Here is a 27,311-nt window from a genome sequence, read left to right as displayed (position 1 = left end):
CCGAGGGTCCAGGGGCAGCACGGGCCTGCCCACACTGTGATATGTGCGCGCACTAGGTCCATGCGGCAGAGCAGGTCTCCAGTCGTCCTGGTTAACCCTTGCCACTGGATAAAGGCCTAGCTTTGTCAAGCCAGTGTGGTGGCTGGTGTGCAATAGTCACCACACGTTAAAAAAAATCCACGCATAGGCATCTTCCACCACCTCAAATGGAGTTCAGGACTAGAACATCGGGTCCTTCATTGAAACATCTGTGAACTCATGTGGAAGGAGGTCATCTTTGTTCGAGGGGCTGCCTATGATGATGAAATTCATTTACTTCCCGCTTGTTGTCCATCTCTTGCTTGTAAACTGATTTGAGACATTGTTACTTTAACCCTTTGTAAATAAATGTAAGTAGTAATCCAGAAGGAAGGATACAAGAAACTTTCTGTAATTTAACTAGAGTGCTAATTTAAGATTTTTTTGTCCAAAAATAATTGCAAATTTTGTTCAGATTTTTCAGCTTTCATTAATTATATCCAGCAAATTGTGTAGTAATCTGTTATATCTGTATCGTGAGTAATGTCCTAGAACCCCCACACATATGTATAATACTGTTGTTCAATACATCCCCACTGACACCTGGGAGACCCTGGCCAAAGACTGCCCTAAGTAGAGGAAGTGCATCCGGGAGGGTGCTGAGCACTTTGAGTCTTGTCGCCGAGAGCATGCAGAAATCAAGCGCAGGCAGCGGAAAGAGCATGCGGCAAATCAGTCCCACCCACCCCTTCCCTCAACGACTATCTGCCCCACCTGTGACAGAGACTGTGGCTCTCGTATTGGACTGTACAGCCACCTAAGAACCCATGTTAAGAGTGGAAGCAAGTCTTCCTCAATTCTGAGGGACTGCCTATGATGATGATGACTGTTGTGTTGCCCTCTGCACTTGATACCTAGTGAATTTATTATGTGGTCATGGGGTGGGAAAGGATGAGAATACTTCTGATCTTTTGTATTTGTGTTCTCCTAGATATTGGAGTCTCTCTGGATTGTGATGAGCCGAAATGTGAGTTTGCTGTTCACAACTGCCACCACCTTACTGACAGTTCTGTTTCACAGTGGCACAGCACTTCTCAACTTTGCTCTTTCATTGGTGAGGAATTTAACTATTATAAGACTCACTCTATTCAATAATATTATAGGATGTTTAAATAAAATTCCACCTGTTGCTATGTATTGTAGAAAATGTAATCTAGTTCTAAAACATACTTCCATTTTTTTTATATTCACAACAGTAAATTACTTGACAATTCTGTGCTTAGTTTTCTACACTCTGCTAATCCATTGAAATAGTATCGCAATTTAATCAGAGTTCCTATGTTGGTAGAAATACTGCACAATAACGCAAGTATTGTTGAGGGAGAAGGTGCTCTCTACATGCAGCTATGGCATATTTTTAATTGCCTAACTAATTTATGTATGCTCTTTCCCTTCTCTACAGTTCCCTGTGCTATACATTTATTCCTTGCTAGTAGGATAGGATGGTGATATGTTTCCAATGTAACTGTGCCCTGGGAATTGCACAACATAATGCAACTTGGAGTGATTTACCTTCTCATGCACCACGTCTCTGTCACAGCATTTTTCCTCATTCTAACTGGATGTTGATGTGAGAAGTTACACATGCAAACCCACATTCATGCACTCTTGTGTAACCTGTTGTTCCACTTGATAACCATTTGCCTGTCTTGTAAATGTTTGTTTTTCTTTTCCCCTCCATTATGCTAAGCATTAAAGGAGTTGTCTTCTATTCTGACATTCCATGGATAGTGAGTAGGTGCAAAGTGGTACGGAGGGGGGAGAAGAGGGGGGTGGCGGTGTAAGGAAAAGGCTCAAGAGTGGGAAAAAGCATAGTTAAAGAGGATTGAAACGGCAAGCAAGGAGGTCATATGATGTGGGAGGGAATTTCAGAGGTGGGGGCAAGGTGACTAAAGGAGTGGCTGCCGATGAGGGAATGGCAAGTGCGAAGCAGGTTAGTTTAGGAGCATTGCCTTTACCCCTCTGATCAAATCTGAACAAAATCCTCTTTTTAGTGCAGGCTATTCCTGGTACTGAGCCTCAGAGCAAGATAGCAAGATTCCCCCCCCCCCCCCCCACCCCCAATAAGGTACCTTTAAACTATTTACCAGTAAAATTAGCAAATTGTTCATCCATTAATAAATGGATATAAGCCACGCAAATTCCCCTCTTCCCTTTTTCCCCCGCTATCGCCAATAAATGCTTTGGTATTGTGCTCTGTTACAGTTGCCGATTGTAAATCTGGTTTTGGCCTCCTTTCTTCATGCCTGCAAAACGATTTGGTTTCTCCTAATGGAACACACTAAAAATGCTCAATCTGATATTTCATGTGTAAAATGACTGTTTTATGATAAGGCTGCAGAAAAAACTGTTTCCAGCAAGTACTTGGATACCAGAGATGTTTAAGAATTTTTAAAAAAAATAACTCGATATAGTTGGAGGAACTGAGAATATGTTTAAACATATTACTACAATTAATTTTACTACCCTTAAGCAGCTTGATTTCCTTATATCTGGAAAACATCTTTTATGTGTAATATAAAATATTGCATATTTTTAAAACGCAAGCAGTTTTTTAAATCAACGATTTTAGTTTTTATTATTGGTGTACAGATGTAGTCCCATTTAATTCTATCTGTTGAACTAGGAGAGAATCATGTTTGTCATGGACTTATTTCTTCCATGTGTGGTTCTAATGTGTATTAACTAGTGCAACTATTGTATAATACAGGGGTGGATGACTGATAAGAACATAGGAATTAGGAGCAGGAGTAGTCATTTGGCTCCTTGAGTCTGCTCCGCCATTCAATAAGACCATGGCTGATCTACTACCTCAACTCCACTTTCTTGCACTATCCCCATATTCCTTGATTCCCTTAATATCCAAAAATCTATCGATCTCTGTCTTGAATATACTCAAATACTGAGCCTCCACAGCCCTTTGAGTAGAGAATTCCAAAGATTCACCACCCTCTGAGTGAAGAGGTTTCTCCTCATCTCAATCCTAACTGGCCGACCCTTCATTCTGAGACTGTGACCCCTGGTTTTAGACTCCCCAGCCAGAGGAAATGTCCTCCCTGCATCTACTGTCAAGCCCTGTAAGAATGTTGTGTGTTTCAATGAGATCAGCTCTCATTCTTCTAAACTCTGGAGAATATAGGCCGAGTCTACTCAATCGCTCCTCATAGGACAATTCCCCCCCCCCCCCCCCCCCCCTCCACCGCCCCCAATCCCAGGAATCAGTCTGGTGAACCTCTGTTCCATTCCCTCTATGGCAAGTATATCCCTCCTGAGGTAAGGAGACCAAAACTCTACACAATACTCCAGATGCAGTCTCACCAGGGCCCTATATAATTGCAGTAAGATGACTTTACTCTTATACTCTCATCCTCTTGTGATAAAGGCCAACATACCATTTGCTTTCTTAATTGCTTGCTGTACCTGCATGTTAACATTCATTGATCCGTGTACAAGGACAACCAGGTCCCTCTGAACACCAACATTTCCCAATTTCTCACCATTTAAAAAAATACTCTGCTTTTCTATTTTTCCTACCACCGTGGATAACTTCACATTTCTCCACATTATATTCCATTTGCCATGTTCTTACCCACTCACTTAGCCTGTCTATATCCCCTTGAAGTCTCTGCATCCTCCTCACAACTTATCTTCCACCTAGCTTTGTATCATCAGAAAACTTAGATATATTACATTTCGTCCCCTCATTCAACTCATTAATATAGATTGTGAATAGCTGGGGCCCAAGCACTCACTGATCCTTGTGACACCCCACTAGTTACAGCCTACTAACCCGAAAAGATCTGTTTATTGCTACTCTCTGTTTTCTGTCTATTATCCAATCCTCAATCCATGCTAGTATATAATCCCATGAGCCCTAATTTTATTTAATAATAACTTCTTGTGTGGCACTTTATCGAATAACTTCTAAAATCTAAATACACCACATCCACTGGTTCACTCTTATTTATTCTACTTGTTACAACCACAAAAAACTCTTAACAGATTGATCAAACATGATTTCCCTTTCATAAGTCCGTGTTGACTCTGCCCAATCCTATTCTGTGTTGACTCTGCCCAATCCTATTATTATTTTTCTAACTGCCCGGTTATCATGTCCTTAATAATAGATTCTTGCATTTTCCCTACTACTGATAGGCTAACTGGCCTGTAGATCCCTGTTTTTTCTGTCCCTCCTTTTTTTAAATAGCAGGGTCAATTTAGCTACCTTCCAATTTGCGGGAACCGTTCTAGAATCTGTGGAATTTTGGAAGATGACAACCAATGCATCCATTATCTCCATAGCCACCTCTTTCAAAACCCTAGGCTGTAGGCCATCAGGTCCAGGGATTTTATTGGCTTTCAGTCCCATTAATTTCTCCAGTACTTTTTTTTTTACTAATACTAATTTCTTTCAGTTCCTCATTCGCACTAGACTTGGTTCTCCACTGTTTCCGGCAAGTTTTTAACGCCTTCTTCCATGAAGATAGACACAAATTATTTGTTTAATTTTTCTGCCATTTCTTTAATCCCATTATAATTTCTCCTGTCTCAGTCTGTAAGGGACCCACATTTACTTTTGCTAATCTTTTCCTTTTTGCATACTTAGAAGCTTTTACAGTCTGTTTTTATGTCTCGCTGGTTTATTCTCATTCTATTTTCCCTTTATCAATTTCTTGGTCCTCCTTTGCTGAATTCTAAAATCCTCCCAATACTCAGGCTTACTGCTCTTTTTGGCAACATTATAAGCCTCTTCCTTTGATTTAATACTATCTTTAACTTCTCTTGTTAGTCACAGTTGGATTACTATTCCTGTGGGGTTTTTGTGCCTTAAAGGAAATGTATATTTGTTGTAAATTATGTATTCATTCTTTAAATGCTAGCCATTGCTTGTCTACTGTCATACCTTTTAATGTAGTTTCCCGATCTACTTTTGCCAACTCACCCCTCATGCCTACGTAGTTTGCTTTGTTTAGATTTAAGACCCTACTGTCAGATTTAACTAAATCACTTTCAAACTCAATATAAAATTCTATCATATTATGGTCACTCTTCCCTAAAGGCCCCTTTACTACAAGGTTATTAATTAACCCTTTCTCATTGATGTCTCCAAGTGGCATGCAGCTCCTTCATAACTAAAGTGTGCCACTTAAAACACATTCCTAAAAATAGAATGTATAGTGGTGAACAAATTGACTTAGAGATTCAATTTCTTTGGCTAGGTATCTAAACGATGATGACCACTCTGTTGCCCTCTAGGCATGAGTGATACTTGGCTGCTATGGATAGGTGAGGTGGTACAGTGTGACAGAGTTCATTGAGCAGATTGGTGAGCACAATTGTCTGTCACAGAGTCCAGTAAACAAATTAATGAATTCTCCCTCAATGTACCCAGTTTCCATTTGCTGACATAAGACCGGTGTTTGGCCTTTATAGAGTATTGAGTTGATGTTGCCCATCCACTGTGTTGATAAAATTTCTTAAATCCTTCACAGCATACTTAAGCTTACAAAAAAAATGAAGTTCCTTTCAGCATTGTAATTTTTTTAATCAATTAGTCTTATAGGCTTTGATAGTTTAATAACGGGCTAAAAGTTTTGTTGAAGTTTTCATACTTCATTGTTTAAGTGCTTAGTTAGAGTGGGTGGATTCTCAGCCTTTTGATTATTAGGAGTTTTGAACGGGAGTTTTAAAATATGTGCAATAACAACATGCATTTATATAGCACCTTTTAATGTTGAAATAAATCCCAACATGCTTCACAGAGATACAAGAGGAAAAAAATGGATGCAAGGGGTGATTGTAAGTTTTGCCAAAGTAGTGAGTTTTAAGGAGGTGAAGAGGCAGAAGAGCTCAGGGAGTGAATTTAAGAGCATAGTGGTTGAAGGTACAGCCACCTATGGAGGAAAGAAGGGCTGCAAACAGAGTTGTACAAGAGGCCAGAATCAGAGGCATGGAGGATGCAGGGGGCAGTTGGGGGAGCGGGTTATTGCACTGGAGGTGATTACAGAGACAGGGAGGAACAAGTCCAGGGAGGAATGTGAACACCAGGATGAGAATATTAAATGGAAGATTTTGGGCTACTGGGAACCAGTATAGATCAACGAGGAAGGGGTGATATATAAGTGGAGCTTGCTGTGTGATAGGATACCTGAGGCATAGTTTGGGAAGACCTGAAGGTTATGGAGGGTAGCGAATGGGAGACTCACTAGGAGAGCATTAGAATAATCAAGTCTGAAGGTTACAGGGGCATGTATGAGGATTTCAGCAGCAGATGGACTACGGTAGGGGTGGAGATAAGTGATGTTACAGACCTGGAAATTCACCACCTTGAACTCAGATTTTATCCTCATATTGCTCAGAAGGTGCAACCTCTAACCTGGGATATGTATCCACTAATATTTTGAATGGATTACAGATTTTAATAAACTGGCAGGCAACCTGTGCGAAATGGAAAATCTAACCACCTTGGTTGTGCACATGAAACTATGGCTCTTTTTTTGGTATATTTTTGTGAAAGAGCATACCTGTTGATATACTGTAATACTTGCAGGCAGATTTTAAATTTAACTTAAAACTGTATCACACTGGTACAATCACAAATCCCCATCCAAAACCCTTGATTCTTGCATCTTTCTTCCTGTCCCTCCTCCCTTTCCACTTCGAGGTACAACCACCAATGGAATAGGTGTGGAAATTTGAAAATAATGCTGGCACAAAACTTTCGATGTTGTTACAGTAATTGTGAAAGTTGAAACTTGGCTTTGTTCAATGTTAGGTTGGAGGAGGAGTGGAAATATGAACAATAGTTTTTGGTACTCTAGCTCCTTTGCTTCGTATGATTTAGGTAATTTGTCTGTATTTTTTCAGTCTTCAAAGTAAAATCACAAATATAAAGAATCACATTACTGAATTGTTTTATTGCAATATTTTTGTCTAAAAGCAGCAATGAGAAATCCACTGTAGTGGCTCAATTCTGATTTTTTTTTTCCTGCAGGTCATTTTCTTGACCACACTCTTCTATCTCTTAAGTTCCAATGATGAATGCTACAAACCTGTGAAATGGGTTATTAGTCTGACGCCACTTTCCCAGCCAGGTTCTTCCTCCAACATTGTGGGTCAGTCTGTTGAAGAAGCTATACGGTAGGCTAACACCAATCAGCAATCCTATGTTTTTAAAAGTTTAATTAGACAGATTATCATTTCCCTGTCCTCCGAAAAATAACTCGAAATAACAATCCTGTTCAGCAGCATTCATTCCTTAGATTTGTTTTTTCTCAACCTTAGAATAATGAAATGGTCACAGTCACTTGACAGTATTTAAATATTAATTTAAGGCATCTTTATTTTCAAATCATTCACATAACTACAAATTTGCATTTACGTGACATGACCGATATGCTTTTGTGCTTGTGCACTGCGGTGAAATGTGTTTAATAATAGAACTAATGTCTAGAATTAGAGACACTGCATGAGCATGTAGTTCTATTTGACCATCCCTCTCCTGTTAAGTAGCATGCAGTTTTGTATCCCAGTCTCTGAATAGATCATACCTCCCATTCTTCACTTAAAGTTTCCATTCTGCTTGCTCTGGTGGAGGCATTGCACATTACCAAGTTGCATGTTGTGAGCGCCTCGGTGCAGCTTGGTGTGTGTGATACTTTCATGTGAGTGCATGCACACTGGTATGACTGCAGTTGTGGAGATAGGTAAATGCCTGTTGTTCATTTAGTAATTTTGAGAATTACAGATCTGTTAAAATGCATATGATCTCAGCTTTTCTTTAAATTTGAAGCAATTACTGGTTCTGACCAAACTCGAAAAATATATTTTCACCTCATCAAAAAACATTAGTTTCATTTCAAAAATGGTTGCATACAGAATGGACCCTATATTCCATTTGAATGTCGTTAAGAAGTGAAGTTACATTTTTCAAATGTAAAATCAGAAATATCAGGGTCAAAAAACAAGATATATTCATGTTTGATGCAAACAGGTGGTCTATAGTTGGTAGCTCATACCTCCATCAAGCCACTATTGGAACATTTTCATTAAACTGTCGGGTCAAGTGCCAGTAGCATTTCTTTTAAAACGCCCACTTTTGATGTGTCCTTTCCATCTTTAACATGTTTGTGTTATGTAAAAGAAAAACTTGATTCACTTTTTAGCTGATTTACATGATGATAGTGTGAGTCACATTAAATCTGATGATAAGTATGACCAATGCAAGAAAGCAGGCCCCGATAGTTGCAGGCCCCATCAGTCTATTCTCAATCATCAGCAAAGTGATGGAAGGTGTCGTTGACAGTGCTATCAAGCGGCACATACTCACCAATAATATGCTCACCAATGCTCAGTTTGGGTTCCCCCAGCACCACTTGGCCCCCGATCTCATTACAGCCTTGGTCCAAACATGGACAAAAGAGCTGAATTCCAAAGATGAGGTGAGAGTAACTGTCGTTGACATCAAGACATATTTGACCAAGAGTGGCATCAAAGTGCTCTAGTAAAATTGAAGTCAATGGGAATCAGGGAGAAAACAATCCACTTGCTCCAATAACATTTAAGAAGCTTGACAAAGCAGCCCACTTGATTGGCACCCCATCCACCACCTTAAACATTCACTCCCTCCACCACCAGCATACCGTGGCTGCAGTGTGTACCATCTACAAGATGCACTGCAGCAACTTGCTTTTTCGGCAGCACCTCCCAAACCCACGACCTCTACCACCTAGAAGGACAAGGGCAGCAGGCGCATGGGAACACCATCACCTGCAAATTCCCTTCCAAGTCACACACCATCCTGACTTGGAAATATATCGCCATTCCTTCATCGTCGCTGGGTCAAAATTCTTGAACTCCCTCTCCAACAGCACTATTGGAGTACCTTCACTGCACAGACTGCAATGGTTCAAGAAGGTAATTAGGGATGGGCGATAAATTCTGGCCTTGCCAGCGATGCCCAGATCCCAGGAACAAATAAAAAAAACTATCCCTTACCTGCTGCAGCAGGCTGCTCCCATCTCCATTTCACTGTCGGGATTCCCAAGCGCTGGGAAGCCCTGCCGACAACTGTTACATATAAATCAGGCTCCCAAGCGCATTTTGGGAGCTTGATTTAAATAGTATAATGAAGTGTCCCGCCTCTCCAAAACGGGACACAGGTACGCCATTCTACCCTCATGATTTTTGCTTAAGCATTCATAGCAATACAATGCTATTAAGAACTAGTTGATTTATTAACAAAGGTTTAATGATCACATTACTAGTTCATCCACTAGGCTGACACCCGCATGCCTCATCATGCATCCCCGAGACCCAACTGACTGGAGTTTTATTGAGTTTTGTGAACATCACATGACTGGCTAAGCCACTTGCAATGCAACAGCTCTACACTATTTTGGTCAGAACCGAAAATCAAGTACCCCCTTTCGGCAAGGGCACCAGAACCCACAAATTATCAACTTAAACTTTAATGAAATCAAATTAAAATTTGGTTGCTGGGGGCGATGATGCACTCCAATCCCTCCGCGCCCACCTCTCGCGGAAGGCCACTAGCGCAACAGCTCTACAAACCTGTGAGCATACTCACAGGTCATACATTACACTGATGCTGTAAATGCAACAGGTTGGGGACGTGTTCCCCGAATTAAAATTTTTACCCCTGCTCTAGCCCATTGTAGGGGGGTTAATATTGACACCATAGTGTCGGTGGAGTTTTTGTTTCCATTATTTTCCATAGAACTATAAATAAATTGTTTATTTTACATAAAACAGTGGGATTCATGAATTTTCTTCCTATCACTTTATTTGTCTTGCTATAGTGCTTTTCAGTCCCCCTGAAAAGACAAGATAATGCAAGATTAAAACTGATATATACAACAAGGAGTCTGTGTTACAATCCTGGATTGCGATTGCGCTATCACCTTGCTATATTTTGGGAATTTAATAAGTACTATAAGTTGTAAGGGAGTGACTCATGCTGAACCTGAGAATATCTTGCAAAAAAATTTGTAATGATTCTGAATGAAAGTAATTCAAAACTAAGCTAACAATCTATGCTGGGGCCCTGATGAATCGCTGTAGGTTTACTTTCTTTGAATCACTAATGCCTCTTAAATACAAACATGTCCAAATTTGGCTGCTCTTCAATAAGATTTGAGTGAATACAACCCTTGAAATTAGAGTGAACTGAGCTTTCCAAATATTGTTTGGAGAATTTAAATGGAGAAAAATTGCGAAGTGCTGCAGTACAGAGGGACCTGGATCCTTGTGCATGAAACACAAAAAGTTATTATGCAGGTACAGCAAGTAATCAGGAAGGCAAATGGAATGTTGGCCTTTATTGCAAGGGGGATAGAGTATAAAAGCAGAGAAGTCCTGCTACAACTGATGAGGCCACACCTAGAGTACTGCATACGGTTTTGGTCTCCGTACGAAGGAAGGATATACTTGCATTGGAGGCTATTCAGAGAAGGTTGACTAGGTTGATTACAGAGATGAGGGTGTTGACTTATGAAGATATGTTGAGTAGATTGAGCCTCTACTCATTGGAGTTCAGAAGAATGAGAGGTGATCTTATCGAAACATATAAGATAATGAAGGGGCTCGACAAAGTGGATGTAGCGATGATATTTCCACTCGTAGGGGAAACTAAAACTAGGGGACATAGTCCCAGAATAAGGGGCTGCACATTTAAAACTGAGATGAGGAGGAATTTCTTCTCAGAGGGTTGTAAATCTATGGAATTCTCTGCCCCAGAGAGCTGTGGCGGCTGGGCCATTGAATATATTTAAGGCGGAGATAGACAGATTTTTGAGCGATAAGGGAGTGAAGGGTTATGGATAGCGGGCGGGGAAGTGGAGCTGAGTCCATGATCAGATCAGCCATGATCTTATTGAATGGCGGAGCAGGCTCGAGGGGCCAAATGGCCTACTCCTGCTCCTATTTCTAAAGTTCTTATTGTGCTTTAATGTTGCTTTGGACACGCCTCCTTTCAAAATTCATGGCAAAACTTGAAGTTAGTCACCTTTCCTGTCTCCATGCACACCTTGGCATTTATAACAGGATGTAAAACATTCCATTATGACATTTGCCTTCTCAACCTAGGAAAAATGTAATTACTCACTGAAGGCAGTATACAGTATGTCTGTCCCTTATTGGGTGCACAATAAAATACATGACAGAACAAAATACAGTTTTCACAGTGAGATCAGGCAATTTCCTGTCTTTCCAGAAGCCCTAACCTCAAGTAGCATCAAGACTTGGAAAGAGAACCAGACCAATTATTTCACATGCGATAGTCCATGTAATCTTAAGAGCTTGTCAACAAATTCAAGCTTTGCAAACAGAACCAGTTAGCTCCAACTTCTGCCGGGACTCTAAGCATACTTCACAAACTGCAGTGGAAATATACAGTCCCCCTCCACAAAGCTAATGCCCATAATCCTCTCTTCACCCCCACAAACTCATTTCCACACTTTGAACTAATTTCTCTTCAGCCGAACAAATTCCTAGGACTGGAACCTGTAGCATTTGAACAGAAGTATAGTGGTAGAAATGGTTAACTCTTGCACTCAATCTACTTGTGCAGCAGAACAGAAGAGCGACCATTTAAAAATATCACACTAAAAGTACAACATTCCACACTCGTGCTACAAATTTTATCCCGTTCTCTTGGTGGAACATTGGAGGTCGTGTGGCTTTGAGGGTACAGGATACATGCATATATTCTAGGTTTGCCCATACTGCCAACCTGGGAGACCGAACTGAGCTGTATAAAATTGATGGGCCTGGATAGAGTGGATAGGAATGACCTATTTCCCTCAGCAGAGGGGTCAATAACCAGGGGACATAGATTTAAAGTAAGTGGTCGGGTGTTTAGAGGGGATTTGCGGAGAATTTTTTTCACCCAGAGGGTGGTGGGGGTCTGGAACTCACTGAAAGGGTGGTAGAGGCAGAAACCCTCAGCATTTTAAAAAGTACTTGGATATGCACTTGAAGTGCCATAGCCTACAAGACTACGGACCAAGAGCTGGAAAGTGGGATACGGCTGGATAGCTCTTTGTCGGCCGGCATGGACACGATAGAGCGAATGGCGTCCTTCTGTACTGTAAGTTTCTATGATTCTATGGTGGAACAACCGGCCTAAACTCTGTAATCCCCAGGACCTTGCTTGCTTGTTCCCATTTGTAGGAGCCCAGCAACTTCTAACAAGCTAAAACATTGCCACCTCATGAAGGTGTGTCATCTTACTGTGGTACAGCACTGCCTCTCTAAGACAAGCGTGTGGATCAAGCATCTGTATGAATGGACCCAAAACATTTTAGTTTCCCCACCAAGCAGTATTAAGCAGTCCAACTTGAGGCAGAAGTAGTAATGACAATCACTGATCTACAAAAGCCTTCAGATATTTGCTCCAACAGCTCCCCTCCACGACAATCTCTGTGACCATTGCCGCCACCTTCTGCACAACATGGTGACTTTGCTAACACTATAATGTCCTTTAAGTGCATGCAGCTGTGCTAATGCTTTGACTCGGTACATAACTGTTTCCCATTGCAGGAATAGGATCTATTCTAATTAAATCATCAATGCAAATCTGGAAATTACCTATTTAAAAACCACCAGGTTCCAACTTTTATAATTTATAGGGTTAATAAGGAATGAGTATGCCTTTCCTTTTGAGTGCATACTGTATCGTAACACACTTAAATGTATGCACAGTGGGTTGATGTGTATAAATATAGATGCAGGCAAAGTGACTAATGTTATGTATGCAACACCTTGTAACCAGCCTTCTACCGCCACCAGAGGGTGTATCTGTTGGAGTCCCAAGGGATCCCAGCATATAAGCAGGCCTCCCATGCTGTGCCCGCACTCTCGAGTCAGAATAAAGAGACTAAGGTCATACTTACTCAGCTCTGCTGTACTCAGTCATGTTGCTTTATTTGAGACATAACAACTGGCGATGAGTAATAGATAACGAACCATCAAGCGAAAATGCAGAGAACTGTTGGTATCCTGGAGAAATTCTCAGCAGGTGATGATTGGGAAGCCTTCGTGGAGCGACTCGACCAATACTTTGTGTCCAAAGAGCTGGAAGGGAATGAGAACGCTGCCAAACGAAGGGCGATCCTCCTCACCGTCTGCGGGGCAACAATCTATGGCCTCATGAAGAATCTTCTTGCTCCGGTGAAACCAACAATCAAATCTTATGAAGAACTGCGTACGCTGGTCCAGGAGCACCTAAATCCGAAGGAGAATGTTCTGATGGCAAGCTATCGACTTTATACATGTCAGCGCTCTGAAGGCCAGGAAGTGGCGAGCTAAGGCGCCTTGCAGGACATTGCGAATTCGGTGGATTCCTGGAGCAAATGCTAAGAGACTTTTTTGTGCTTGGCATTGGCCATGAGGTTATCCTTCGCAAACTATCGACTGTTGAAACACCGAACCTGAGCAAAGCCACAACGATAGCCCAGGCATTTATGTCCACCAGCGATAACACCAAAACATTTTGCAGCATAAAGATGCATCGGCAAGTACTGTACACAAAGTAAAGTCATTTTCAGATAGGAATGCATGTGCCAGAACGTACACGCCTGCAGCTGCACGACCTCAGATGACTCAGAGTTCGCCATCAAGTATGAATGCGAGGCAATTAACACCTTGCTGGTGCTGCGGAGGTGATCATCGAGCCCATCAATGCTGCTTCAAACACTATGCGTGCAAAGGCTGTGGAACAATGGGACACCTCCAGCAAATGTGCAGACGAGCTGCAAACTCTGCAAACCATCACGTTGCAGAGGAAGACCGATCTTTGGTGGATCTAACTGAACTAGAGACTCGAACCGAGGAGGCAGAAGTGTACGGAGTACACACCTTCACCACGAAATGCCCAGCGATCATGTTAAAAGATGAACTGGACGGAATTCCAGTATCCATGGAAATGGACACGGGTGCGAGTCAGTCTATCATGAGCAAAAAGGCCTTCGCGAGGCTGCAGTGCAACAAAGGCACAAAGGTCCAAGCTGAGCCCGATTCATACCAAGCTGAGAACTTGCACTAAAGAGCTGATCCCTGTCATTGGCAGTGCAGCAGTAAAAGTCTCCTATGATGGAGCGGTGCACGAACTACCACTATGGATTGTACCAGGAGATGGCCCCACACTGTTCGGCAGAAGCTGGCTGGGAAAAATCCGCTGGAACTGGGACGACATCCGAGCACTTTCGTCCGTCGACGACGCCTCATGTGCCCAGGTTTTGAGCAAATTCCCGTCGTTGTTTGAGCCAGGCATCGGAAATTTCTCGGGGGCGAAGGTGCAGATCCACTTGGTTCCCGGTACACTACCCATCCACCACAAGGCACGTGCGGTGCCATACGTGATGCGAGAGCAAGTGGAGATCGAGCTGGACAGGCTGTAATGAGAGGGCATCATCGCGCCGGTTGAGTTCAACAAGTGGGCCAGTCCGATTGTTCCGGTTCTCAAAGGCGATGGCACGGTCAGAATTTGTGGGGACTATAAAGTAACGATTAACCGTTTTTCACTGCAGGACCAGTACCCGCTACCCAAGGCAGACGACCGACGACCTATTTGCAACGCTGGCAGGAAGGAAGATGTTCACCAAGTTGGACCTGACCTCGACCAACATGATGCAGGAGCTGGCGGAATCTTTGAAAGGCCTCACCTGCATCAACACGCACAAAAGTCTGTTCATCTACAATAGATGCCCGTTTGGGATTCAATCGGTCGGGGCTATTTTTCAAAGGAACATGGAGAGCCTGTTAAAGTCGGTTCCGCGCACCGTGGTTTTCCAGGACCGACACATTAATCATAGCTTGGGACACCATCGAACACTTGCAGAACCTGGAAGAGGTTCTAAGTCGGCTAGATCGTGTGGGACTCGGGTTGAAATGCTCGAAGTGTGTTTTCCTGGAGCCAGAGGTCGAGTTCGTAGGGAGAAGAATCGCGGCAGACGGCATCAGACCCATGGAGGCCACAGAACGTGACGGAGCTCCGGTCGTTCCTGGGACTCCTCAATTATTTTGGTAATTTCCTACCCGGGTTAAGCACCTTGCTAGAACCTCTACATGTGTCGCTACGCAAGGGAGATGACTGGGTATGGGGAAATCACAAGAGACTGCTTTTGAGAAAGCCAGAAATCTGTTATGTTCCAACAAACTGCTTGTTCTGTATGACCCATGTAAACATTTAGTGCTAGCTTGCGATGCATCTTCGTACGGGGTCGGGTGTGTTACAACAAGCAAACGATTCGGGAACATTGCAACTGGTCGCTTATGCGTCCAGGAGTTTGTCCAAGGCTGAAAGGGCCTACAGCATGATTGAAAACAAAGCTCTGGTATGCGTTTATGGGGTGAAAAAAAACGGTATCTGTTTGGGCTTAAGTTCAAGTTAGAAACTGACCATAAGCCGCTCATAACGCTATTGTCAGAGAGCAAAGGTATTAATACCAATGCCTCTGCTCGCATCCAAAGATGGGCGCTCATGCTCTATGCATATAACTATAATTCGCCACAGACCAGGCACAGAGAACTGCGCTGATGCTCTCAGTTGGCTGCCATTGCCCACCACCGGGGTGGAAATGGCACAGCCTGCAGACTTGCTCTTGGTGATGGATGCATTTGAAAACGAAAAGCCACCCGTTACGGCCCGCCAGATCAGCCAGGATCCTTTACTGTCCCTTGTTTAAAAAAAAAAGACTGTGTCCTCCATGGGAGCTGGTCCAGCGTCCCAGCGGAGATGCATGAAGAGATCAAACCGTTCCAGTGGCGCAAAGATGAAATGTCCATACAGGCGGACTGTCTTTTGTGGGGTAATCGCGTGGTTTTGCCTAAGAAAGGCAGGGAAACGTTCATACGCGACCTACACAGTACCCATCCAGGCATAGTAATGATGAAAGCTATAGCCAGATCCCATGTGTGGTGGCCCGGTATCGACTCAGATTTGGAAACTTGCATGCGCCAGTGCAACACTTGCTCTCAACTGAGCGATGCACCCAGGAAGGCACCGCTAAGTTTGTGGTCATGGCTCTCCAAACCGTGGTCTAGGATCCACGTTGACTTCGCGTGCCCGTTTCTAGGCAAAATGTTTTTGGTGGTTGTGGATGCTTATTCAAAATGGATTGAGTGTCTGTAAGCACGTCCACTGCCACCATCGAAAGCCAACAAGCCATGTTTGCCACGCACGGCCTGCCTGATGTCCTTGTCAGCGACAATGTGCCGTGCTTCACCAGCACGGAATTCAAGGAATTCATGACCCGCAATGGGATCAAGCACGCCACATCTGCCCTGTTGAAGCCCGCATCTAACGGCCAGGCAGAACGGGCAGTCCAAACCATCAAGCAAAGCTTGAAACGCGTGTCGGAAGGCTCCCTGCAGACCTGCCTGTCCCGAGTCCTGCTCAGCTACCACACAAGACCGCATTCGCTCACCGGGGTTCCTCTGCCAAACTGCTCATGAAAAGGGCACTCAAAACAAGGCTCTCTCTAGTCCACCCTGATCTCCATGATCATGTCGAGGGCAGGCGGCATCAACAAAGCATGTACCATGATCGCGCAAATTTTTCACGCGATATTGAAGTCAATGACCCTGTATTTGTACTCAAACTATGGACATGGTCCCAAATGGCTTGCTGGCACTGTCATAGCCAAAGAAGGAAGTAGGGTGTTTGAGGTCAAACTTGCAAATGGACTAACTTGCAGAAAGAATTTGGACCAAACCAAACTGTGATTCACAGACAGCCACGAGCAACCTGAAGAGGACACCACCAACTTCGACCCTCCGATTCACACACAAGTGGCAACCAACATCATGGTTGACCACGAAGCTGAACTCATCATCCCCAACAAGGCCAACTGCGCAGCAGCCCATGGAAGGCCAAACCAACTCGCCTGCACCTGCGTTTGTACCGAGACGATCGACTAGGGAGCAGAAAGCCCCAGATTGTCTCAGCCTGTAAATAAGTGTACTATTGAGTTTTGGTGGGGTGGGGGGGGGGGGGAGTGATGTTATGTATGCGACATCTTGTAACCGGCCTTCTACCGTCACCAGAGGGCGTATCTGTTGGAGTCCCAAGGGATCCTAGCAACCCTTGGGAGCACTGCATATAAGCAGTTCTCCCATGCTGTGCTGGCACTCTGGAGTCAGAATAAAGAGATAAAGGTCATACTTATTCAAGTCTGCAGTACTCAGTCACATTGTTTTATTTGAGACATAACAACTAAGACCTGAGATTTTTTTTTAAACTCTATGGAGATGTTTAGAAATAATCTGTGTGCTCTGTTTGCCTGTCTGAGGAAGTGCTGAATCATTTCTGTAACATAAACTTATTCTTGGAAATTTGAGGAGCATTTTCCTCTGTTATTTGGGTTAAATTAATATTAAACAGTTATAATTTAGAACTTTTAATTATCCCAAAAATAGGGATAGGGACAAGATTTATGGTGAGAAAAGGCAGATTTTTCTTTTGCAGTGTGTTCGGGACTTTTTTTCAATGCTTCCTGAAACCTGAATCTGTGTAATGACTGTTAACAAACGGTTATTTAAGTGAGTAGATGTTTCTTGATTTTATTGTTGATGACTCCTTCCATAACTTTGATGACGATTAAGAGTAAATTGATAGGGTGGTGATTGGACTGGTCAGATTTGTGTTGTTTTTTTGTGCATAGGACATACATGGGAAATTTTCCACAGTGTCAGGTACATACAGGTGTCGTAACTGCACTGAAAAGGGTGGCAGATAATTTGAGTGTACAGGTGGGATGTAATATGTCCTTACTATACAGTATAAATACACACGAGGCCCATACTTGAGAGAAGGTCACTCTGTGACCAGTAACTCTTATTAGCCAGCACTGAAGTGAAGAAGGTGGGTGGAGCTTCCCCTTTTATACCTGAAAGTCCAGGTTAGGAGTGTCTCCCACAAGTTCACCACCTAGTGGTCAGTGTTCACACTGTGTACAACTTAGGTCAGTTTATACATGGGTTACAATGACAGTTGAATACATGACATCACCTCCCCCCCCCCTCCCCCCCAAAGTTTTATTGGGATCACAGGTTAAGTCTCTCTGGTGGTTTACGCTCCCTTGTAGAGCGCCTGAGTTTGGGCTCCGGTTGTTGGGCGCTGGCCTGAGTGTCTGCTGTTTGCGGTGCCTCAGGCCTGTCCGGACTGCCCACATTGACTGGGCTCTCCTCCACTTGGTTCCGGTGTTCGGTCACCTGTGGTGGAGTGAACGCTACATCGTATTCTTCCTCTGCTTCTTCTATGGGGTTGCTGAACCTCCTTTTTGTTTGATCCACGTGTTTGCGGCAGATTTGTCCATTGGTAAGTTTAACTACCAGAATTCTATTCCCCTCTTTGGCAATCACAGTGCCTGCGAGCCATTTGGGCCCTGTAGCGTAGTTGAGGACAAAGACAGGGTCATTGACATCAATACATCGCGCCCTCGCATTCCTGTCATGGTAGTCACATTGTGACCGGCGCCTGCTCTCAACAATTTCTTTCATGGTGGGGTGTATAAGGGATAACCTGGTTTTGAGCATCCTTTTCATTAGCAGCTCTACATGTGGAACCCCTGTGAGCGAGTGTGGTCGGGATCTATTGGCGAACAGGAGGCATGATAAGAGGCTTTGTAGTGAACCCCCTTGGATTCTGAGTATCCCCTGTTTGATTATCTGCACTGCTTGTTCCACCTGGCCGTTTGAGGCCGGCTTGAACGGTGCCGTTCTGGCATGTTTGATACCATTTCCTGCCATGAAGTTCTGGAATTTAATGCTTGTAAAGCATGGGCCATTGTTGCTGACCAAGACTTCCGGTAGATCATGGGCGGCGAACATTGCCCGCAGACTTTCTACCCTGGCAGAGGGTGTGCTTGAATTAAGAATGTCACACTCGATCCATTTGGAGTAGGCGTCAACTACAACCAAAAACATTTTTCCCATGAAAGGACTTGTGCAGTCCACATGGATGCGTGACCATGGCTTGGCAGGCCAGGACCAGGTGCTAAGGGGGGCTTCCCTGGACGCATTGGCCAGCTGGGCACATGTGTTGCACCTGCGAACACAAAATTCCAGGTCTGCATCTATCCCTGGCCACCAATCGTGTGACCTGGCAATTGCCTTCATCATGACAATGCCCGGGTGCTCATTGTGGAGTTCTCTGATGAACATCTCTCTGCCCATCTGGGGCATGACTACTCGGTTACCCCATAGTAGGCAATCGGCCTGAATCGAGAGTTCATCCTTGCGCCTGTGAAATAGTTTAAATTTCTCAGGGCATGCCCCGTACGTGGCTGCCCAGTCCCCAGTCAGGACACATTTCTTGACTAAAGACAGTAGCGGGTCTCAATTTGTCCAGTCTTTGATCTGACGGGCTGTCACTGGTGAGCCTTCGCTTTCGAAAGCTTCAACAGCCATGACCATCTCAGCAGCATGCTCGGTTGCCCCCTCGGTGGTGGCTAGTGGGAGCCTGCTTAGTGCATCGGCGCAGTTTTCAGTGCCCGGTCTATGCTGAATTGCATAGTCATAGGCGGCTAACGTGAGTGCCCACCTCTGTATGAGGGCCAACGCATTTGCATTTATGGCCTTGTTGTCGGCCAAAAGGGACGTTAGGGGTTTGTGATCTGTCTCCAGCTCAAATTTCCTGCCAAACAGGTACTGGTGCATTTTTTTTTTACTGCATATACACATGCAAGCGCTTCCTTCTCTACCATCCCGTAGCCCCTTTCTGCCTGGGACAGACTTCTGGAGGCATAAGCTACCGGCTGTAACTGACCCTTGGCATTAACATGCTGCAACACACACCCGACCCCATAGGACGACGCATCGCACGTTAAAACAAGTTTCTTACATGGGTCATATAGCGTTAACAGATTGTTCGAGCATAACAAATTGCGTGCTCTATCAAAAGCCCTTTCCTGGCTGTCCCCCCAGACCCATTCGCGACTTTTGCGTAGGAGCACGTGTAGTGGCTCTAACAGTGTGCTCAATTTGGGAAGAAAGTTACCAAAATAGCTCAGGAGCCCCAGGAACGAACGCAGCCCCATCATGTTACGGGGTTTGGGTGCTCTCTGGATCGCTTCCATTTTGGATGCAGTAGGTCTGATCCCGTCTGCTGCTACCCTCATCCCCAGGAATTCTACCTCTGGAGCTAGGAAGACGCACTTCTCCTTTTTCAGTCGCAGACCTACCCAGTCCAGTCTGCGTAGCACCTCCTCCAGGTTGTGGAGGTGTTCTTCAGTATCGCAACCTGTGATGAGGATGTCGTCTTGAAAAACCACCGTCCTTGGAATCGACTTGAGGAGACTTTCCATATTTCGTTGAAAGATTGCGGCGGCCGAGCGAATCCCGAACGGACATCTGTTGTACTCAAACAACCCCTTGTGTGTCGTGATGGTGGTCAGCTTCTTCGACTCACTCGCCAGCTCCTGGGTCATGTACGCTGAGGTCAGGTCCAATTTTGAAAAACTTTTGCCACCGGATAGCGTCGCAAAGAGGTCCTCCGCTCTCGGTAGCGGGTACTGTTCTTGGTGTGACAGCCGATTGATGGTGGCCTTGTAATCACCACATATCCTGACCGACCCATCCGCCTTGAGCACCGGCACAATCGGGCTCGCCCAGTCACTGAATTCGACTGGCGAGATGATGCCTTCCCTCAACAGCCGGTCCAATTTGCCTTCTATCTTTTCCCGCATACGGCACCGCTCTGGCCTTGTGGTGTACTGGCCTGGTGTCCGGGTTTATGTGAATCACCACCTTGGTCCCCATGAAAGTGCCAATACCGGGTTGAAATAGTGAGTCAAATTTGTCCAGGACCTGTGAGCATGATATTCGCTCCACAGAAGAAATTGCGTTGACATCGCCCCATTTCCAGTTCATGACAGCAAGCCAACTCCTTCCCAGCAGTGCAGGACCGTCCCCCGGGACAATCCAGAGTGGCAACCTGTTCTCCGAATCTTTATGGGTCACGACTACCGTGACACTGCCTAGCACCGGAATGATCTCTTTTGTATGTGTCCGTAGCTGTGTGTCAATCGGCAATAATTTTGGCCTCCTGGCCTTGGACGCCCACAACTTGTCGAACTGTTTGATACTCATCAGGGACTGGCTGGACCCCGTGTCTAGCTCCATTGATACTGGGATGCCATTGAGGAGCATTTTCATCATTATTGGTGGCGTCCTGGTGTATGAACTGTATATGTGCTCCACATGAACTTACTGAACTTCAGCTTCCAGCAATTTTCCCCAGTGTCCATTTGGCCTCGTAGGGCTTACATTGGGCCCGTCTTCCTCGTACATCAACCTGGCTGCAGGCTTCCTGCACATACGCGCCAAGTGACCGCTGACGTTGCAGTTTCTGCAGGTATATTGCTGATACCTGCAAGCTCTGGCTGTGTGTTTGCCTCCACACCTCCAACATGAGCCGTTGTTGGAAACAAAAGGTCCATTACCAGTCGATCGTCTCTGACTGTCTCTGTAACTGTCCTTAAGCGCACTATTGACACGTGTTGATGGCCCCATTACTGGCCGCATTGTCCCTTGCGATGGCATGAATCGCCGTTCAGCTAGCCATTGTCTCCATTGAATTCCCCCTTTTGGTTCGACTACATGCTTGGGCATGTCCGATTGCCCCTGTCTGCCTGGAGAACTGTGTGCCGCGTTAACAATGTTGACTCCCTGTCCATTTGCTGCATTTAAACCAAGATTTTTGTCAAACATCATCCTGGTCTCTTCCTCCCCTGAGATAAATGTCTGGGCTATCAGAGCCGCCGTTTCCAAGGTCAAGTCTTTGGTCTCAATCAGTTTCCTGAAAACACCAGCGTGCCCGATGCCCTCAATAAAAAAAGTCTCGCAGCATCTCCGCTCTGCATGCATCTGTGAACTTACATAGGCTCGTTAGTCGCCGGTGATCTGCCACAAAGCCAGGAACGCTTTGCCCTTCTCGCCGTCGGTGCGTATAAAACCGGTGTCTCGCCATGTGCATGCTGCTCACCGGTTTAAAGTGTTCCCTGATCAACTTACTGAGCTCTTCAAAAGTTTTGTCCGCTGGCTTCGCTCGCGCTAGAAGGTCCTTCATCAGGGAGTACGTCCTGGATCCACAAACCGTCAGGAGATGAGCCCTGCGTTTGTCGGCCGAATCCTGTCCCAGTCATTCCTTAGTGACGAAACTTTGTTGGAGTCTCTTAATAAAATCGTCCCAATCATCACCAACACAGTACCTCTCTTCTGTGCTGCTAGTGGCCACACTCGCGTGGTTTAAATCCCAGTTTCTCGTCGCCAATAATATGTCCTTACTATACAGTTTAAATGCACACGAGGCCCATACTTGAGAGAAGGTCACTCTGTGACCAGTAACCCTTATTAGCCAGCACTGAAGTGAAGAAGGTGGGTGGAGCTTCCCCTTTTATACCTGAAAGTCCAGGTTAGGAGTGTCTCCCACAAGTTTACCACCTAGTGGTCAGTGTTCTCACAGTGTACAACTTAGGTCAATTTATACATGGATTACAATGACAGTTGAATACATGACAGGATTTTATCAGTATCTGTGTTTTGCTGTGCCCTGTACACTCGGATGTGTTTTAATCTCATATGTTGTGTGACATTAAAAAGTGTGACAACCACCTGTCTAACCTGTTCTGTGGCACCTACAGAGGAATCTCCCTGCTGTCGGCCACTGGGAAAATCATCACAAGAATCCTCTTCACTGACTTCTCCCTGTGGCTGAAGAACTCCTCCCAGAGACACATTGCGGATTCTGTCCACTAAGGGGTACAATGGACATGATCTTCACCGCGCGACAACTACACGGGAAATGCAGGGAACAGCACCAACCCTTGTACATGGCCTTCTTTGACCTCACAAAGGCCTTTGACACTGTTAACCATGAGGGACTATGGAGTGTCCTCCTCCGTTTCGGCTGCCTTCAAAGGTTTGTCACCATTCTCTGCCTGCTCCACGACGACATGCAAGCCGTGATCCTAACCAACGGATCCGCCACAGACCCAATCCACGTCCGGATCGGGGTCATGCAGGGCTGCATCATCGCACCAACACTCTTCTCGATTTTCCTTGCTGCAATGCTCCATCTCACTATCAACAAGCTCCCCGCTGGAGTGGAACTAAATAATAGAACCAATGGGAACCTGTTCAACCTACGTCGCCTCCAGGCTAGATCCAAAGTCGTCCCACCCTCTGTCATCGAACTGCAGTATGTGGACGATGTTTGCGTCTGCACACACTCAGAGGCCGAACTCTAAGCCTTCATCAACACCTTCACCGAGGCGTACGAAAGCATGGACCTTACACTAAACATCCGTAAGACAAAGGTCCTCCACCAACCTGACCCCGCCACGCAACACTGCCCCCTGGTTATCAAAATCCACGGCTCAGCCTTGGACAAGGTGGACCATTTCCCATACCTCGGGAGCCTGCTATCAGAAAGGGCAGTCATTGATGATGAGGTCCAACACCGCCTCCAGTGTGCCAGTGCAGCCTTTGGTCGTCTGAGGAAGAGAGTGTTTGAAGACCAGGACCTCAAATCTGGCACCAAGCTTATGGTCTACAGGGCAGTAGTGATACCTGCCCTCCTATAATGGCTCAGAGATGTGGACTATATACAGCAGGCACCTCAAAGCGATGGAGAAGTACCACCAGCGCTGCCTCCGTAAAATCTTGCAAATCCGCTGGGAGGATAGACGTACCGACGTCAGTGTTCTCGCTCAGGCCAACATCCTCAGCATCGAAGCACTGACCACACTCGACCAGCTCCATTGGGCGGGCCACATCGTCCGCATGCCCGACACAAGACTCCCTAAGCAAGTGCTCTACTCGGAACTCCTACACGGCAAGCGAGCCCCAGGTGGTCAGAGGAAACACTTCAAGGACACCCTCAAAGCCTCCTTGATAGTGTTACAGCCCCATCGGCACCTGGGAATCCCTGGCCCAAGACCACCCAATGTGGAGGAAGAGCATCGGGAGGGCGCTGAGCACCTCGAGTCTCGTTGCCAAGAGCATGCAGAAACCAAGCGCAGACAGCGGAAGGAGCGTGCAGCAAACCCGGCTTCCCACCAACTCTTTCCTTCAACCACTGTCTGCCCCACCTATTACAGAGCCCAAGTTTCGGGTGGAGTTGCTCCTATTTTTTGGGGGCAACTAGTTTAGTTTGGAGTATCTTCAATCGCAATTCTCGGCATTTAGTTTGCTCCAGTTCTAGTTAGTTTAGTTTCATTATAGTTCTGTTTTTTTTTTCAAAAGCGGGGCATTACCAGCCACTTTCGCCTGTTTTGCAAATTTAGGCACTGAAAAGTTACTCCAAACTAACTTCGAACAGAGTAAGTGTCGACTTTTGTACGCTCAGAAAAACCTTGGTACACTTCAGAATTAGGTGCAGGTAGTCAGAGATGGTGGGGGGGGAATGGAAGTTAGGGGATTTTTCAAAGCATTAAACACTTCACTTTTAAAAATAAAGAACCATCATCAGTAATAAATGATAAATAAATCAATAAATAAAAAATAAAAAGTTCCTACCTCACCTACCCTTTTGGGAGCACCGGTAGCCCAGCCAGGGCTAGGGGGCTGCGTGCTGCAAGCTGGAAATCGGCACTCTGCCCGCTCCAGGAGCCCATTCGGCCAGTGACTTTCTCCTCCACTGTGAAACCCCTCCAATATTTCTTGCCTTGGGGAGATATCTATTCAGCCTTACTTGCAGCGGGGAACCCATTCGGCCAGGCCGGGCTAGAATGCGGTAAGACGCACACCAGGAGGCTAGGCTCAACGCGGCATCGGTGGCGGGGGGGGAAGAGAGGTGGTGCTGAACTCTTGATTTTCTCCTCCATTGTGAAACCCCTCCAATATTTCTTGCCCTTGGAGAGATATCCAGTCAACCTTACTTTTAGCAGGGAGCCCATTCGGCCAGGGCTCAGGTCGGTGTGCTTCAGGCCCCTCCCACACAGCCAGCAGTACACGCACACAGAATCTGGGGGCCAGGAGCTACTGCGCACGTGCGCAGACTCCACTGCTGAACAGGCCTGCTGCACTCGGAGAATCGCGAGGGAAGTTTTAGGCACGCTTTTCATTCCACAAAATAAACACAGGTCTCTCGGAGATGCGTCGTCCTAGCGGATATCAGAAACTTGGGCCCACAGGGACTGTAATTCCCGCATTGGACTCCTCAGCCACCTGAGAACTCACTTTCAGAGTGGAAGCAAGTCTTCCTCGATTTTGAGGGACTGCCTATGATGATGAACTTGTTCTTAAATTTTGACATGGTCTCTAATTCAGGCATTAATTCCGAGAGTGCCTTTAAAGCTTCTCAACTGTATTTTTTTTTAAAGGGCCTTCGACTCTGTCCTAAATCTTTTGCTTTTAATCTTGTATCACTGTTTCCAAGGTCTAGCCCCCTCAACCATTGGAAACAAACTGTTTCTACCCTATTATATTCCTTCATAAATATAAGCATCTCTATCATAGCACCCCATAACCTCTTATGTTCTAACAATCACATTCCCAATTTTTCAAGTTTTTGGTTGTACTTTTATTTCTTCATACCAGACATCCTAGTGCTGCACTTTGCCTCAACATCTTTCCTATTGTGTGGAGCCCAAAACTGCACACATTACTCTACTTGTGGTCTAACTAAAGTTTTATATAGATTCATCACTGCATCTCAATTTTTATATTCTGTGGGGGCGAAATTGCCCCACGTTGGAATGGGGCCTGGTAACTTTGAATAAACCAAACTTTTATTGCCCAATGCTAGGAAGGCACGAGCCCCGGAACTGAACTCTTAGAACGAAAAAAATCCTGTCGTCACTCGCCAGCGCTCTCTGGGTGCTCATGGGCAGGGAGAGAGCCGTGAGCACGGCGCGCTAGCCGAGTGTCATGCTGACACGTCGCAACGCCCTTCCATCTCTCTTCAAGGTGGGGGGGATGCTGCTATCAGAGAGGGTTTCGGCTGGGCCGGCACCCAAGAAGGACTGTGTATTAGCGGCCCGGCAGAACCAGCGGCCGCCATTGTTGGGCCGACTCCACAGTCGGCCAACAATTAAAATAAGATGGCAGCTGCAGCGCTAGGCCCTCCCCTTTAAAGCCAGCCGCAGCACCCCAGCCACCGGTAGCTTCGCATGTGGCATCGCCCAGCGCCAATCGTGCCCCTGCGGGACAATTTCCCCCGCGGGGTGCAAAGGGGTCGGTGCGGGGCGACAAGTGATCGGCGCGCACAGCGATGACCTCATCGCTGTGTACATCGGGGCGCCAATGATGGGGACGTGGCACAAAGCCATTTTCGCCCCCGGCATCACGGGGGGCAATTCTAGCCGCATCGCTCCCGACGCCTGCCCCCAGGCACAAACCATTCGTTGCCTCACCGGAGGTGCTAAAGGGTCTTTTCAAAAGGGGCAATTTCGGCCCTTTTTTTTGCCATAAATCCCAGTATTTCATTTACCCTTTTTGTGGCCTTATCCACTTGAAGTGCTACTTTTCATGTCTTTCTGGACCTCCAAATTCCTCTGCTCTTCCACATCGCCCAACCTTCCCCATTTCAAAGTATAGTTAATCATTTTATATTTTTTACCACAATGTACCACCTCACATTTACTGACAATGAATTCATCTGCCACGTTGTTGCTCATTCTACCATCTTGTTAATTTTCCCTTGCACCATTATGCTTTCCTTTAAAAAAAATATATCTTGGTAGAATATTAACACTTCCTATTTTGAAAGGAAACTCAGGTTCTGCACCTCATTGAAGCAGAGATGGTTCAATAAGATTGCATAATGGTAGTGGTGCCTGAAAAAGAGGATGGGCCATCTAGAATCTAGATTTAACTACTTTATAGAGGTGACGGTGACTGTGTGAAACATAGCATAACACCAGGGAGACATTGGAGGCAGATTTATAAAGAATTAGGTCAATATTTGAAGGAGCAAATGATTGAGGGCTATTAGTTTTTGACAGTGGTCAGGTGGACTGTTGAGTCTTTTCCAATCCTGTACTTAATTTATTTCTAAGATTTAGTAAAGGGGAAATTGGGTGATTTCTTAAGATATGCCTTTCTCCAGTCCTCTTTCACATACTTCTCTTCTCTTCCTGACCCACTAATTCCGTGTTCCGATTCTTGTGATACCTATGATTGATGGGCTCTACTTTCATTCTAATGACTAATGCATTTTAAGATAAATATTATTTTTCAATGTTCATTTTTCAAATTTTAGGCTGTGG

At 45.3% G+C, this 27,311-nt stretch overlaps 1 protein-coding gene across 4 annotated transcripts in view; it reads left to right on the top strand.

Moving 5' to 3' along the window:
• tmem245 (transmembrane protein 245) overlaps nt 1–27,311 on the top strand; it is a 257,862-nt gene that overhangs the window by 163,427 nt on the left and 67,124 nt on the right. For all 4 annotated transcript variants that reach the window (XM_070881138.1, XM_070881139.1, XM_070881135.1 and 1 more), the window contains 2 exons: nt 1,010–1,132; nt 7,073–7,218. In XM_070881138.1, coding sequence (XP_070737239.1) covers nt 1,010–1,132; nt 7,073–7,218 — 269 coding nt within the window. The remainder of the gene's footprint in view (nt 1–1,009; nt 1,133–7,072; nt 7,219–27,311) is intronic.

This window comes from Pristiophorus japonicus, chromosome 5 (genome assembly GCF_044704955.1).
Source record: "Pristiophorus japonicus isolate sPriJap1 chromosome 5, sPriJap1.hap1, whole genome shotgun sequence".
NCBI classification, from domain to species: Eukaryota; Metazoa; Chordata; class Chondrichthyes; family Pristiophoridae; genus Pristiophorus; species Pristiophorus japonicus.
This window is presented reverse-complemented; position numbering and strand designations above follow the sequence as displayed.